Source organism: Eschrichtius robustus, chromosome 12 (genome assembly GCF_028021215.1).
Source record: "Eschrichtius robustus isolate mEscRob2 chromosome 12, mEscRob2.pri, whole genome shotgun sequence".
Lineage (NCBI taxonomy): Eukaryota > Metazoa > Chordata > Mammalia > Artiodactyla > Eschrichtiidae > Eschrichtius > Eschrichtius robustus.
In genome coordinates, this window is record NC_090835.1 from 50,482,871 (window position 1) to 50,500,071 (window position 17,201).

Here is a 17,201-nt window from a genome sequence, read left to right on the forward strand (position 1 = left end):
ACTAAATGCTATTAATTTTCTGCCTATGTAGGAAAACACAAGATAATTTCTTAGGAAGCACTTGTCAACAACATAATTATGTTAAACCATTAGCATAATGAGCCGAGGTTTCACAAAGAGGCTCCCCAGCGTTAGTGAGAAGCTTGGTTGGGAAAGTATTCACAGTGGAGGACTGCCCGTGTTTAACCTCTGCTTGGCGTTGCCCATTCAGCATTCCCCCTCGGGGCCCTGGACTCCCCCACTCACTGCACATGCAGGCTATGAACGCACCAGTATGAATGCAAACTTCAACTACCTATGTCAAAAGATCACTATTCACTTACAAGAAAAAAACGGGTAAAAAGAAGATGCATGCACCTAGCTACTTGGAAACTTGAAAATTTCTGAGGCTCTCTTTCCTTATCCTATTCCTTATCTTTAAGGAATAAATCACAATATTGAATTTTTAAAAATAGCTAAGCTTGGTTAAATAGCTACCTTGTGCAGGTGACTTGCTAACTGATTTTATAAAAATGGTCAAATTTAAACTTACAATAGTCTACTGAGGGGAGTTACAGTAACATTCTATTACCACCCACATTTTATAGATAAGGAAATTGAAGATTAGAGAGGTTAACAATTGGACCCAGGCACACAGCTCGCAAGAGGCAGTACTGTTATTTCAATTGCACCTTCTGACTTCTTTGCTATCCCAGTGATTAATATCATTCACATCATTATCTTTAGTTCAGGGAAGTCAGGGAGAGCGCTCACTGCACAACTTGGGTGGAATCAGAGGAAACTATCACGGGACATAAACCCATTCAGTACTAACTACCTGCTTTGGACAGCTTCCCGGTACTCCTGCTACTGGATGTGCTGTCACCCCTGGTCAGCACCGTGATGCCCCCAAAACTCGCCGTCTTGGTCATGGCAGGCTTGAGATTGCGGTTGGAGCTGTCAGAATCTGTGCTGCTCCAGGCTCTTTGGTGGTCGGACCACTTGAGTTCATTCTCCGAGCTGCTCTGCCGACTTCCAGATGTTCTCCCCCAGCTGTCTCTGTTGCCCCTGGAGCGTGGCCATCAGAAAGATGCACGGGACAGCATCAGATTCCGAGAGCGGAACGGACACAGAGCGGGACCTTTCTTGTAAGAATCGTCTACACAAGACCCTTCTTGTCAACCCTTTCCATGACACGTGTCGCCTCACAAACAGCGCACAGACACCTTGTTGATGCACAGACAGGTAAACACATCACACAAACACTCATGCTACAAACAGAAAAACCAAACCTAGAAATGTCACATGGTCCCTCTGCCAGTGAAGGGGAAACAACAAGAAAAATAGGATATAAGATATAATTGGTAACTTCTCTTGTGGAGAGGAGAGAGGAAGGTAAATTCTCCTGACCCAAATCAACAATGAATCAGTGTTTGAAAGCAACTATGATGTTAAATGATCCTAAAAGCAACTCCCACCGAAGAAGAGTTTCGTCTTTCCCTTTAGCATTAAGTAACTGGACCATGGTAAAACACACAGTTTCAAAGAAGCCATTTACTAATTTAGTTGCTAACTTTATGATATATATATCTATATCTATCTGAATTCATTAAGGCTTTGGCAGACAGCACAGAAATCACAGGAATTCCTCTGTTAACATTTGGTGAGAATTTTGCCCAGTGAGTTTAACCTTCATGGGCAGAGGAAAGAGCCCTTTAATACCTTTCACATAGAAAAATTCGTGATAATGACAACAGTGCGAACACTACACCGACACGAAACTTTCCAAGGAGATCAATGGGAATAACAGAATAGCTCCATAGATGAAATGACACATTTATTCAAACTTCAAATAGAAAAAGATTGAACTTATTGGAAGAGATCCAATAGCCAAAAGTCATTTTTGAAGACTCCAGAGTATTTCTAAGCAGTGTGCAAAACTGCAGGTATTTTATAGAGAAAGTTGATGAAATTTGCATTTTCATTGGTTTCCAAGTGCTTGAAGAGTGACTTGGTTACTCTTTTTCAAAGGCTTTTCTGCAGTTTGGAAATAACGGATCATCAAAATATTCTAAGATTCTCATGGATTATGAATAAGCAAAGGCGACAAAAACCATGGGCCATAGATAGAACCCCTCATTTCATATCACTGTGCAAGGTGATAGAAATCTTGATCACAGTGGTGACTAGCAGTTTTATTAATATTCTTCTAAAGACAGTCATGGACTGTTGAGATGCCAGAAGTATACATATCTGATTGAAACACTCACCCACCAAACTGTACAGAAGGTATACAGAAAATTTTAGGTTTTGCTTCAACTTTACTTACTAAACGTTTTCTTTCGTTTTGTGAAAACTTAAGAAGGTCAATGGATCCAGGAGATAATAAAAATGAAACAGCTAGTCTGTGATAAAGACTTTGTACAGTGAGGGGAGGAAATTCAACAGAAAACTCACAAAACAAAAAGTACTCAGCGCCTTGCTGTCCTCTCTCAATGTTTTCTTACAAACATTCTCTCTGTGTTCCGTACCTCGGGGATGGCTGGTTTTAGAAACAAGGACTATTTAAAAAAAAGACTAGTTTGTGAGTAGGAAGTATCAGACACTCACCAAGGGCCAGGTGACTTTAGTTCTTAAACACCTGTGAAATTCAAACAGCCCAGAGGAGACTGGGTGGAGAAAAACCAGCCCTTTCAAGGTGCTCTATTCCTGATTGTTTCCCTTTAAATCTCCAATTTCAGCTTCATTCTTTTCTCATATAATTCTGATTAATTTGACCCACCCTTGACAAAGCCTGGCTAGATCATTATTTAGCAATCACGAATGTACCAAGGGTGTGACAATAATCTCCCCTGTAGATAATGCAGAATATTTATTATAGGAAAAGATGTGGAGTGGTCCTCAGCATACAGGATGCATCAGAAGGCAATTCTCCATATGGAGGTGATCATCACTAAAGTCTGCTTCAATTATCAACTCTGCACCTCCATGGGAGGAATTTAGACTTCCTCTAAATGCCAGAGTGGCTAAGCCTTTCTCTGCAAAGGAGGTGTCCACCACTATTCCTAAGTGCATTTTAGTGTGTTTCTAAAACACTGGGTAGTTCCTCTAGGCTCATGTCACATCCCATAGCCAATAAGGCAACCTAAGATTTCCTTAACTTCTTCTACCTCTACTCCACTGGCTCAAATCCTCATCTCAAGTCAAGATCTGTGCATTTTATAAAACAATGGAATTTAAGTTGTTGCTTTAGAGAGTTAGCATTAATGAGATTAAAAATAATGCATTTAATTTGTGATCTCTAGATACTGATACACTGAAATCATATCTTTTACTGCTCTATCAATCATTCACCTGAACAGTGGCAAGGTGAGGTCCAGAACTGAATTTCATATCTATTTGGGTGTGGAATCATAGGTATCATATCCACAAGTGCCTTCCTATACTTCCTGACAAGCCCAGTCCTAGTCTTCTTCTATTGGAAACCAGGAAGACAATGATAATGAATATCTGGCCATCAAGAGGCATTGGCCCTCTTGTACATAACTAGAATTTGACCCCAGAGTAGTCATAAAGCACATATTCTAAGTTCTGTTTCTGTGCTGATTAACATAACTGATAACTTTTATTGTCCTTCATGTCTGAACGGGACACTTTTTTTTTTTTTTTTTTTTTTAACCAAGTTAGGTATGATGTACATTTTGAACTCCTTTTATCAGTGTGTGGATGGCTTTGTGCTAAGTCATATTCCTGAGTTTCTGTGCTTGGTGATCTTGGTGGGTTATAGCATCCGTATTTGGGATGGTTGACTTCAGTAGATGGTAGCTCTGGCTAGGGACCAGATTTGGGGCTGTGTAAAACTAAATGCCTCTAGGGGTCAAGAACCCACATTTTATCTATACTGGTCTAAACAAACCAGGTCATGGAGTGTGACTGCATGAGCACAGATAAATTCTAGTCCTCCTCTGGGCTTTCAAGGGAAAAAATGCAAGTGTGAAAATACATTGTCTAATGATACAAGAGGAAGGTATTAGATATATAGTTCAACCTAGAAAAGTAAAGGAAGTTAAAAAAATAGATCCTGGTTTTTTTGTTTGTTTCTGCCAAAGTGTAAAAAGAAAAGAAATTGCTCTAACTTTTCTAAGGATGAGGTCATAAGTTCAGATTTACAGCAAAAAGATATGTTCTAAGCACAGAATTCATTTACTTCTGGGTATTTCCTTGTTTCTCAGTGGTCAAGAAGTTCTGTTGGTTTGTTTGTTTTGCCTTTCTTACAACAGAGATGAATCCTAATATTCATAAAAGCACTAGCATATTAAAATATATACATTAGGTAAATATATGTATCAGGTATTGAATATATATATATATACATATAAAATATATATAGCGCTGTGTATCCATTGCCCTATAATGGATGGTAGAGACACATTTAATAAAGTAATGAGATAAAAAATTTTTTTAACTAAAAAAAATAAAGTAATGAGAGAGCGGGTCTAGTACCTCTGCTTTCATGGCACTCTCTAGCCTAGTATAAAACTTTATACATTATTATATATATATATTTTTTATATATATATAAAATCTATTCTCCTTATCCCACACAGATCTTGATTTAAGTAGTTCATTATAATTGGAAACAATCCCATATCTTTCTTTAGAAATAAAATCTGTGCTTGAAAAAATATTGTTTGAAATATTATGATGGATAGTAGTGGCTAAAAATCAACTACTCAAATAGAGTTATCATTGATTTGTTTTCCAGTGCTGGGAACGTATACACAATTGCAAAGCTATAAGAGAAATTTTAACTCAGTGTAATTCACCAAAGTTGATTTGGGAATGTGAAATCAGTGTGCTATCAAAGTTAGTCCTGGAGGAGAAAAACCCAGAAAATCAGAGGAAGAACCCTAAAGGACTGTAGACAGAGCATTTGGTTTCCCAGTCCTGTATCTCACAGGACCCCATATGGCTTCAACACTAGCTCAGTAACAAGCTTTACAAAGAGATAACCTAACATATTTTATTTCATGAACAGAGATATTTTACACTAATACACTTATATTTAACATTGATTCCACCACATCATCTGAAAACACAGTTTTAAAAAAGTAAACCATACCAACCGAAAGAGCTGTCTTTTCTTATAGGTCTCACTGCATATGTTACTGTCTTCCAAGAGCCTACTGGAAATGAAAAACATGATTTTTATGATATAAAATCTAAGGGTACTAAATGCCCTATGTTAAATGGATGTGTACTCAACTATGGCACACCTGTCTTGCAAATCAACCCTATATGCTACGGTTTATTTTCAAGATGTAGAATTTTGCCCTAATAAATTAATGGCAGCCTGATTTTTCCCTACCCTAGGATAAAGTACTGATGCTAGATAAGGGAGAAGGAAGGGAAGAAGAAACAGATGGAATGGAAGAGGAAGGGAGAATCAAAGAAATGGATATAGATATAATAGACATTTAATTAATTAAATATATCGGTTGTGATTTTTTTCTTTGAGTAATATTAGTTATTCTTTATTTTTTGGGCATAGTGAAATATGCCTTCCAAAGGCAGGTATCAAAGAAATATATTTATTTTTGTAGGGATCTATTCAGAATTTTGCTTTTGGGGGCCATCAATACTTCTTCACATATGCAATGCATATTTGTGACCAATTATTGTATTGATGAATATAATCCAATTTGAATATGAGGGACACAAGTGCACTAGCAGTCTTTTCATACAAAACACAACTAAATGACTAAGATTAGGGAGTAAGTAGGGAAAATGATTGGCTAGAAGACTAGGGAATGACGTGTCCTACTAAACTGAATTCTAAATGCTCACTTCATTCTTTGGGTAAGGATATAGAATTTTGGATTGCTTCAACATCCAAATGTTGCATCCAACATCCAAATTCAATTTTGGATATAGAATTTTGGATTGCTTTAACATCCCTACGATGTTAAAGCTCACGGACTCTTAATTCACTGTAAAAAAGGAATACTTGTTGAAAACTGTATGGGTTTTTGAGGATGCTTTTGGATGCCTTGTAAAGACCTGTTCACTACTTTCATCCCTTCTTCTACAAGAGGTTATTCAGTTGAGGGTAGTTACTTGAAGTTTTCTAACTGCTACTATGAATGAGGGCATTTTTTAAACCAATCCTCTTGAATGCCCGGTTTAACTTTTCTCTAAGTACTGGAATTTAATCAAATAGCCTCCGTTTTAATCGATTTTATAGGGATACCCATTAAGCCAACACCTGAAATGAAATTAACGACCACTCTTTTAATGGCTACCATATTTCCAATCCAAGTTGCCCATTGTGATGCATTTTAATGTGATCAGTACAGCTAATGAGGAATTCCTTAATTCCCCTTGAAAACGTGCAATTAAATCAATGGAGCATTTTAATATCTGTATCGGTTTGGAACTATTTTTAAAAGGTACATGCTAAATTTGAGAACTTCTGCTGTTATACTCAAGACTTTATATAAATGTTTTAACACATTCATGTCATAACCACCACCTTCTCTACTAATACCCAGCCAGGTACACTGATAAATCTAGATCGGTTTAGATAAGTTTTCCAAGTTCAGCCTTTTATGAAGACTGATAGATTATTTAGAATGAGAAACATAAAACAATACTATTCAAATTATCATCTGTGTAGCTACATATAACGATAGGGCCCAGGAAGTGGCCAATAACACCAAATACACAAGTACTTTTAGCAGCCTATTCAATAAGCCAATGAAACTGCAAGTTCCTGTCTCAACATTTATACTTTTTAATGCCTGGGGAAGGTAACAGGATTACACCTTTGGAAGGACCAGAAGTTGAGACTTTAAATAAGGAAATTGTTGAAACTTATGTTTGGAAGTAATGGAGAGAATTTTTCCCCCAAGTTAAATAGCTTTTAGACATGCTAAATAACATATATGTGTGCATATATATGTGTGTACACATAGATATATGTATTTATTTATACATATATTCAAGCACACACTTATATATGGCATATGTATATCTGTGAAAAACAAGACACACGACAGACTTTGTTCCTCTAAAGACATGAAAAAGCAAATTGCACTTTACCTGTTTTCCACAAAAAGGCTTTCCTGGGAGCAAACTGACTGAAAAATAAAAAAAAAAGCATTGTATCAGATGTTCTGGATATGCTGAGGGAGCCCAAATCCTTGCCTGCTTTTCAAACTACTTTTCCCCTCCAAGAGGAAAAGAATTAAGAAAAATATGTACCATTTTCAGAAAAAATGGAAATAAAAAAAAGGAAAAAAAAAACGGTTAGAGTTAGAAGTGTAAACCATTCTCATGCAGCTCTTTTCCATCACGGTGTCTCCAGGTTTCAAATAGATTTAGCCCGTGTAGCGCCAAGGTCAGAAGAGAGATGTTGTGAATGAAACTGCTGGAGAAACCTGTGAGCATCAGGTCCTGAGCTAGTGGTTTCCTCTAGGGCTGCCGAGATGTAGCCGCCATCAGGAGCCAAAAGGACAAGTTCAGATCAAGGCAGAGCGTGCAAACTTGGCACGATCCACCTGAGGATGGGAGAGCTGTAAAGCCACAATCCTGAAATTATGACCTGGCAACGATAAACTCTCACAACATAAACAGATGACCTGCAAGACTCTCAAACTGAAGAGAAGCTATCAAACAATCTTGGCGGGGAGTTGGCGGGGGCAGCGGGGTGCTCAGAAAACAAGTGAGAACAAAATGAAGTTAATTGGGAAAGAATATCAAGCTCCATCTAATATATCTTAGTTTTTCACACAAAAAACCCAGTGACTTTCTTCCTAGCTTGCATTCCCTAGCACGCATTTCTCTGCTATCTTGGGTTTAATACACAACTTAGGGAAGATAAAATTCCATTATCATTACGTGCTCGGGAAAGGTAGATCAAATTAAATTTTAACAAACAGAGAAAGACAAGTCTAAACAAAATATGGTGCAACAGTCCTAAAATACGACTGTGTTTAGGAACTAATATAAAACCATGTTCAAAGTACTAAGTTTGTAAATGTAAATATAGACACCATATTATACATGTGGATTTTCTAAATGATGAATAAGTCACCTGGCTAAAGGGATAAATAGAGACTTAATAGGTTGATTTTAAGATAAAATAAAACTAAAGAAATAATAATGACCTTTCAATATCGAATTTTTGAATTAAAAATGCTGCTAATGTAACCACCGCTCAGAGATGCCAGCAGGATATTGGTTTCTTTCTACATTTTACTGGAGAAATCATTTCCTTCCACTAAGCCAAAGGGCTAGATTGGGCATAAATGCTTTTCTCAGTGGTCTGAGCATTTTAATGGGGGCATCTCTAGAACCATTTCTGTGTTAACCTCTGTGCATTTAACATGCATCCCGAAGATCAAGTGTGCAAAAATTTTATTAAACAAAAGGCAAAAACAGCCAATTAAGAAAAAAGCTTTTCAGAAAAATATCTTTTTAAAAAAATTTGACATTTAATTTTATAAAAGGAAACAAATACAGATGATGTGCCCTTGACATTATTCCTATGAGGATCTCTTTAAAGTAAGCTAAGTATCCCATTGTCTTTATTTCCTTTAGTTTGGTTTCCCAACCGGTTTGAGTCAAGTTTGAGCCAAGTCCTGGTATGTGAAAAAAGTGAGATTGTGTCAGATATCCACGATGAATTTAATACTGTGTTATTTCTCATCTGTTGAGGTTGAAAAGAGGTCAATTACACTTAGGATGTTCTGGCTGGTACTGAATAACTGAGACTCAATTACTTCTTTGAAGGAGTTGATCAAAGACATGCTGACCTCTTCAGACTCATTAATCTAACAGCATTTGGGGGAAAGTGAAGCAGCCCAAAACTCTTTAAATTAAAAAATAAGTCACTTGCAAGTCAAAGATGATGTTCCCCAAAACCTACCCCCAGAGCATCTGCCTGATTTTTGAGGAAAGGTCCTAAAAAATCATGTCATCATCCATCTACCACATTTTCATAAATAAGACAAGAGACAGTTATGGGCTATGATTCAGTAACTGATGAAAATGTGTGTGTGTGTGTGTATAAAGTAGCATTAATAACTTACAAATTTTAATAGCAGAGAAAGATAAAACTGTCACAGTAATTAAGCCCAGCATTCAGAGCTGTCAGGTATATGCATTCTCAGATGTAAATAAAGGGCTTTTTTTTTAAAAGGAGAAAAACATTTTTGCCCATGGCTTACAGAATTCTCTTCCACGTGCCACCCCCAAGCCAGGTGGTGCCTCACACCCTCATCATCAGCTCTCCCTGAAGAATCCCACCACATGCAAAGGAGACCAAAGATGAGGTCCTCCCTGAATCCCTATTTATACATAAATACCCTTCAGAAATCACCCTACAGGCAAAACAGGTCTCTCTCAAATATATTGCTTTATCAGCTTAACCTTCCTAAAAGGAACAACACTGCATAGGATTAATCATAAAACAAGTTGAAATTCTTGCCAAAGGAAACAAGAGCTATATTTCAAGTATTTCTGACTACAAAAGTACATTTATTTATTATTTGAGAACTAAATTGTTGTGTGCTCTAAATAACAACATTTTAGTTCTCAAATAATAGATAAATTGGTCTTATTTCAAGATACCAAAATTCTCAAACTATATTTGAAAAACTTTTTCTAGAAAACCCCGAAGTAATCTGCATATATTGATTGTGCACCTATGTACAAAAGCACACGCGCACACACATACACACACCCTTAGAAACCAAGATACATTTGTAAAATATTCAAGAACCCTTCTAATTTTAAAACAAATCTGGATTTTGCTCAAGCGTAAATACCAGGAAGTATTTTTCTATAAATCTCTATTGTAACTTCAAGTAGAAAAAAAAATCCTGCTTAAGTATATCGATATTTGAACCTGTTTGAACTACTCCACTACTTAAAATAATTGGCAAAGGCAGCTGGTTATATTACCTCTGTTTTTAAATTATGAAGATGCTAAACTAAAGACCAGCTAAAAAAAAGATTAGATGCCTGTAACTTAATTTCCTTATGCTGGATTCTTTGCATTTGTTTTACAATTGAGTTAATATACTTTAATTATTATCTTGTGAACCTCGACAATTTGGGCAGCAGTAATGATCATTTGGGAATCTGGAATTGCATAGGTGAAGGTTCCCTAAAGGGTCCTGTCTTTATGTTACTATATATATTCGAGAAAGTTCATATTGCTGTTATGTCCGTGAGTTTGTGTTATCCTGTTAATACCGGGTGGCGCCCAGTGACCCCTGCCTTGTGTAGCACCTCCCACATGCACCAGGGCTGGTCTGTGTGTCAACAGAATACAGCAGAAGGGAAGGTAGGTCACTTCCAGGATCAGGTTATAAATGACCGTGGCTTCCAATTGGGATTCTTTCTTTCCCTCTCAGATCACTTGCTCTGGGGGAAGCTAGTTGCCATTCTGAAGACACTTGTCAGTCTATGAAGAAGCCCACATCACTATGTGGGAACTGAGACCTCCAGCTTACAGCCAGCAAAGAACTAAGGCCTGGTGATACTCGAGTGAATTTGGAAGCAGATAACCACTTCACCAAGCCTTCAGATGAGTACAGCCCCAGCTGACAGCTTGACTGTAACCTCATGAAAAGCCTTGAGTCAGAATCACTCAGCTAAGCCACTCCCAGATTCCTGACCCATGGAAACTGTGAGAGAGGCAGATTTCTGTTTGTTTGTTTTTTAAGCTGCTAAATTTGGGGATATTAAATAGCTAAAACAGAGAACACCAGTGGTATGACTGCATTGTCTCTACAAGAGCTATCAGACTAGGGAGAAAGACATTTTGTTTTCCCTCTAGGAAAGTGGCTCTTAGTGGCTCATTTAAGCATCATGAAAACTTATAAGAATATGATAAACGCTAGAGATCTTATCCTTAGAAAAATGCACATATGCTCATGAACATAATGTTTTGCAGGCAATATCAGGGATTTTATTTGATCTCTGAAGCCCTTTATGAGTACACTCTGGGTACGGCATGCCGACTGAAAAACCACTGCCCTAGGAGATCAAGTGAAAAGCAGTGTCAGAAACAGGCAGGTTCCCACCTGAATCAGTAAAGCCAGAAGTGCTGGCCACCAGGCGTGAGAGCCTATCAAAGGAGCTCGCGCCTCCACTCCCATAGGGAGAAGCAGCTACAGCATTGTAGAGAAGGCTGCGGAAAGATTTCATGGAATAAAAAGGCTATGACAATAGCTTTGCACTTAAGCTTTCTCACATTTAAGTCTGCTTTTACTTGTTAAAAAAAGTTAATACAGCATGTGGCCATAGAGGCTTTAAACAGGAACCCTTGCCTCCAATCTTTAGCCTGGAACCCAGGTCCCTTACGAATAATCTCCTTAAGAAGGATGTGAGGAAGTGCAGCGTGTAAAGGGAGTCACGCTGACCCCTTCTCCCTTCGACGACCTCCCTATGGACACGAGAATACACAAATGAAGTACAGCAGGGCAAGTGTCACCCCCATCATAGGCATGCATCAGTGACGTTACTTACTGTCACCTGGCTCTTGAGTGTCTGGCAGTGTGGCACAGCTTTGGCAAGAAAAAAAAAAAAAGCATAATGTTGTTTGTATATTATGTGGGTGATAAGTATTTGTTTATCAACGTAACAACTCATTCACAAACTATATGACTTGCCAGAACCAGACTAAGAGGGAAAATGTGTGTGTGCGTTTGTGTGTGTAAGAGAGAGAGAAAGAGAGAGAGAAAATAGAAAATAAGCTAGCCTTCAGAAATATTTCTCTTCTTCAAGGTCATCAGACAGGAACATTCTACCTCCAGTCCACAGTTGGCATCGTTATAGCATCATGACTAGAAAAGATCCTCTCATTACTGCATTCCTGGATCCAGCAAACGTAAGGAAAGGTCTACCATGTGTCTTGCTGTCCTTTGCACCCTCAATAATTCTGACCGTGATAAAAGAATTTTCTAGAATCTTCTAGAATTGTACCTGGACATCAGCCAACTATGGCTACCTCCATCTCCTTCTCTCACACTCCTCTAATTCCCAAGCTCTGGGCCAGATTACTCAACTCAAAATTGTGTTTTAAGAAAGGCAGAGAGGATCTAGAGATCAGGGGAGACTGGCTTGGGCTTAACACCTCTAGGGAGAGCAGTCCCCCTCCATGCTAGGCTGGCTTTGTAAGAACCTCCAGGAGCAAATCACACAGGAGGTCAGACCCTCCACCTGACTTAGTAACGCCAGAGGTGTTGGCAGCAGAGAGTCTACACAAAGGTGCTCACGGCTGTACCTCTGCAGAGGGAAGAGCCCACAGCATTTTAGGAGGATGCCAGATGAGTTCATGGAAGGGAAAACCTATGGCAATAGTTTGTCCTTTTCATTTCATTGCATTTAAATCCAGTTTTTTAAAACCTTTTAATTTGTATTTAACTTAATTGCATTTAATTTTGGCCACACTGAGGAAAAGGATAAAAAAAAAAAATACCCAACCGCATCTTCTTTGGGATTTGAACAATAGAAATTGTTTTCTGACTATACCCTTGGAAATTGTTCACAGAACTAATTCGATCTGAAAATGGGGTGGGGGGGATGAATATCACTATTTAACTTTGATATAATAAAATGTCCATACTTGCTAAGATTGCAGAAAATTCTGTGTGTGTGTGTGTGTGTGTGTGTGTTTAAGATCTACGACTCTTCTTTCTTTTCCTGTAATTCTTTCCTCTGTACAATGTTGGTCTTAAAAAGACAACCGTGTGGTATCTGCTGGCTAATATGAACGTGAAGGGATTTCTGCAAATCTGGCAACCTCTCTCTGTACTTACGGTCTATTTCATTGACCAAAATGGTATCTCTATTTCCCCACAGGTCACACCCTAGAGAACACATGCAAACCCTCGGCCCCTCCTCCATCACTTCCCTGAAGCAGGTCCTCTTCCAGAAACACCTCTAGTTTGCTGCCCTTCGGTTTGTTCCCTGCCTCCAGCTTCCCTCGTCCCTGCCATCTCCCTGTCTGGGGAACGAGGCTGCCTTGCTGCTGACGGAAGGACCGCACTCAAGAGGCAATGAAAACAACTACTCACATCGTGTGCAAATATTCTCTCCCTCACTCTCTGATATTCCTCTTCTCTCTCTTCAATTGATTTACTTCGTCTGTCATCTCTAAATGGATGCATTCTGTTTTGCTGAACAGAAAAAAGAAATCAGGAGGGTTATCCAAGATGAGCTGTTGGAAATCTGCAGTTAAGAAAAACTGTCAGCTGAGAATAATAAATGTTCACTTAAGCAAATGGGGCGTGAAAAGTCTTACTCCCTCTGGTCCCTAAGGAAGCCGTGGTGGGGTACGTGTGTGGTGTGTGTGTCGTGCAATGGCAGGGGATGCCTGCTACGCCTGCTTGCTCCCTTGCTGGATGCAAGTAGCACGGGAGTTTCTGGAACGTAAGCTCCTGAATGCGCCTCAGGTATTCAGTCAGTTGGCTACATGATGGGTCATGAGTCATGGGCTCTGTCTCCTTAGCAAACCTGTGTGATTTTGACTCCCCAAAAGGAGGCAGAATGGTGGTGAGAAAAGAGGAAGTGGCTAGTTCAAGGTGGCTAAGAGAAGAAATGGCTTTGAAAACTTGGGGACCGGAGAAACAGAACAAGGCGGTAAAGAAGGGGACAGGCAGAATGGAAGACGTGGGTGCTATTTCTCTGCATCCTAACTTATATTTTTATTCACTCAATGACTTATTCTGTGAATTGCGTCTGGGATAAAAAGAGGAACTAAATTCAAAAAGCTTGTCTGCTGATTAAGGTCGATGTCAAGAAATCTAACAATTCAAAGAACCCAGCATGAGGACTGCTGTTCTTCCCTCTGAGCCGCTTCCTGTGTCTCTACTGCCCTCCCATCTTATTTCCTGCCGTTCCTCCCCAAACGCCCTGCACTAACCACGTCCATCCATCCATTCAACAAACACCCACTAAGTACAGGACACGGGCACATGTTCCAGAGTCAACTCGAGCCATGGTGTGGTTTGATGGTGGTGGCAGGAAATGAGATACAAATGACGAACGGGTTTTTTTTTTTTTAAAAGAGTGCGTCAGAGATGCACACACTGGCTCACGGTGACTCACTGTGGGTAATTAAAATAATAACTTGAGTGAGACGCAGATTGTCTTACCTTTCAGCATTCTAAAGCAAAGTCATTGCCAAAAAAAAAATCTATTTGATTGTCAGAGACATAAAGGGTAACTGTAATGACACTTATATGACTTTCTACTGTTCCTCTTATCATTAAAATTTTGTTTTCTTTTGCCATTTACTTAGTTTTCTTCTTCATCACCCTGGATCCCACCCCCTCCATCCATAGAAAAGTCTCTCTAGCCTTGTCGAGGTCCCACGAGTAAGGCTACTCTAGAACAATGTAATGTTTTGTCACAAGCAAGAAACACGTAAGGAGGAAGTTCTGCTCCAGTTCGTGCAAAACAAGCAGACAACTGACATGGACGATAAAACATGGGAAGGGGAAGGGGTGGGGGACTGAAACCTGAACTCAATTCTTTGCTGTGAAGACTTATTTTAGGAGAGTTTGCAAAATCCACCTGGCCTCACCATAACAAGGTTTGTTGTTTACAGCTACATCAGTTGATCAGCGGTCCGTATTGACAATCCAGCTCAATGTGTGCACAACGGAAGGATAAAGCTGTAGGGAGGGGAACGACTGCCAGAGTTACACAGACACCTGGAAATGCAACTGACAAAGCTCTTCCCATCAGCTCAGAGCCTGCGGCATCCCAACCCCCCAAGACATGCAGCAGAGCCTGCGTCAAGCACCACCCATGCAGCCCAACACAGAGCCATCGCTGAAGCAACCAGGGTGTGGTGTTTTGCTACCCATTGAATGCCAAAGAGGGAGGCAGGGGGGAGGGGGGCAGGAGGTTTGGCGGGGGGGGACAGTCGTTTCAGAGGCAGGGGAGGTTTGGGAGGGGGAGCGGGGACAACAGAATGACAAGAACATCAGGCAGCCCACCTTCAAAAACAACAATGTCAGCCACTCTCAAACTTGAGAACCAACCTGAGTGTCTTCTTTATCAATACTAGAGTTATCTCGCTTCAAGATAAACCGCTTCTGGGATTCTTCACCTTTTTCATCTTTTAAATGTTCACAAAACCTTTGCTCTGGTCTGCCAGCAAAGTAAAACATATCAATAAAAAAAGTTTTTCCTCCTGTTTAAAGTTATTTCTTAGTGTTTTTTCCACCCCCCGCACAGTGGCATTCAACTTTAAAAAAAAGTGTACACGTGGTTTTGATACTAGAATTGCTGGCAATATACAGGTAGGTAATAATGTGTCACTTCACAGGTGTTGTTTGAATACCTTTGGTTGTTTGGAATTCGGAGTCTTGTTTGCTGCATGCTGTTCACCATGGCTGAAGTTAAAAAAAATTTTAAAGGCCTGAAAATATATAGTGTATAGATGCTTTCTATAGTTATTTTGACCTCCATCACTCCTGAATTCAATCAAGTCCCCGCCCATATTCTCAAACAACTATACATGCTTAGAATTTGGGATTACCACATTAATTCACCAATGTCTGGAAACTAGGAGAACACTTTCTATTATATCTTCCTATTATATCTTCCCTTTCAAGAGCCTTCTGAATCTGTAGTGAGAGAGAGCCATCTACGAATTGCTTCCATCTTTCTTTAATGACAAATGCTCTGGAATCTGGCTCCAGTAGACTCTGACATCCTTGACCATGTCTTGTAAATCAGTTCAGTAATAGGGGAAACTGGAGATATTTAGTTTAAACAACTTAATGTCTGATTAGCAAGGGGAAAATGCTCCAAGCAGTTATACACTATTGATTAGTCAATTGATTTTTTTAAGGTCCTCTTAATCATTTTGTATTATTACAGGAAAGGGCTCCACTTCCCTGTTAATTTCCCACCGGCATCACTGCACACCAGAGAACTCAATGAGTGACTTGGGCTTGGGTTCATCCCAGAGGAAGTGCTAAAATGTTCATTCCCCAGTTTAGAAGCAGTTGTAATTTACGGCTGTCATTAAAGTGTCTCTCATGTCTGATGTATTACTCTGAAGTCCCCTGGGTTCAGTATGTATCCAGTCATTGGGAAGCCATGTCACAGCATCTGTTGTTTAATATGACCAGCAATTAAGGTGACCAGTAATTAAGGGAATCTCATCATTAGCTCCAAAATAAGCAAACAGCACCTTGAAAACAAAGGAGCAGTTTAACTGTATAATTCAAATCTTGATGAGAAGCATTGTTTCCTTAAACGCACATACATAAAGTATAATAATAATTGGGGAGCAGACAAAACCAGAAAACTGAAATAATACCAGTTATAGCTTCTAGAATTGTATACAATTTCTGCAAAGTGATATCACTATCTTACTCAATCCTTGCAAAAAAAACTTTGATGTAGGAAAAGGAAATATTTTTTGCCTCTTTTACAGATAAAGAAACCATCCCTCGCTAAATCTTTTGACTCCAGTTTATAGATTCACCCACTAAGCCACAGGCATCAAACAGCCTATTCACATCCTTGCAGAGAAGTGATTCAGTCTCTCTCTGCTTCTGTTGTACTCAGTGGGCTGGAGGGCCTCACACCTCAGGATAAAGAACAAAAAATCTGCATCATATCATCTTCAATATCAATGTAAACGTTTTCCACCAAAATTAAGATGTAATAAAATATGGCAATTTGGAAGTGCGAATGCGACATTTTAAGATCAGAACAGAGTAAATTTGCACTTTATAATGAAGAGGTCATTTACACTAGAGAAATTAAATATATTTCGGTGGAGCACAGTCACAGGTCACTTCAATTACTTACTAGACTATAAAGTCTGACAATACTAGCGTGAATAGCTACAGGTCACTGTAAACAAGAACAATTCTCCAGGAGCTTTTCTTTTCTTTTTTTTTTAGGAGCTTTTTCAAAGCTTCCCAACATTTTCAACCACTTAGATGTTGTTATATTGTTTTCTTTCCTTTCTTCTTAATTGACGTATAGTTAATATACAACATTATGTAAGTTACAGGTGTACAATATAGTGATATCCAAATTTTCTTTTAAAAAAAGCTTTTTAAAGCTTCCCAACATTTTCAACCACTTAGATGTTGTTGTATTGTTTTTTATGTAGCATGTAAAATTAGGATATTAACTTAAGTACAAACGCTGATAGTATCAATGCTAATTAAGCCTCT

The 17,201-nt window shown here is 38.9% G+C and overlaps 1 protein-coding gene across 1 annotated transcript in view; it reads right to left on the bottom strand.

The window, feature by feature from the left end:
• ARPP21 (cAMP regulated phosphoprotein 21) overlaps nt 1-17,201 on the bottom strand; it is a 112,023-nt gene that overhangs the window by 73,112 nt on the left and 21,710 nt on the right. The window contains exons 9-13 of the mRNA XM_068557500.1: nt 15,042-15,150; nt 13,068-13,169; nt 7,081-7,118; nt 5,106-5,165; nt 818-1,047 (exon numbers count right to left, since the gene is read on the bottom strand). Of these exons, the coding sequence (XP_068413601.1) occupies nt 818-1,047; nt 5,106-5,165; nt 7,081-7,118; nt 13,068-13,169; nt 15,042-15,150 (539 nt within the window). The remainder of the gene's footprint in view (nt 1-817; nt 1,048-5,105; nt 5,166-7,080; nt 7,119-13,067; nt 13,170-15,041; nt 15,151-17,201) is intronic.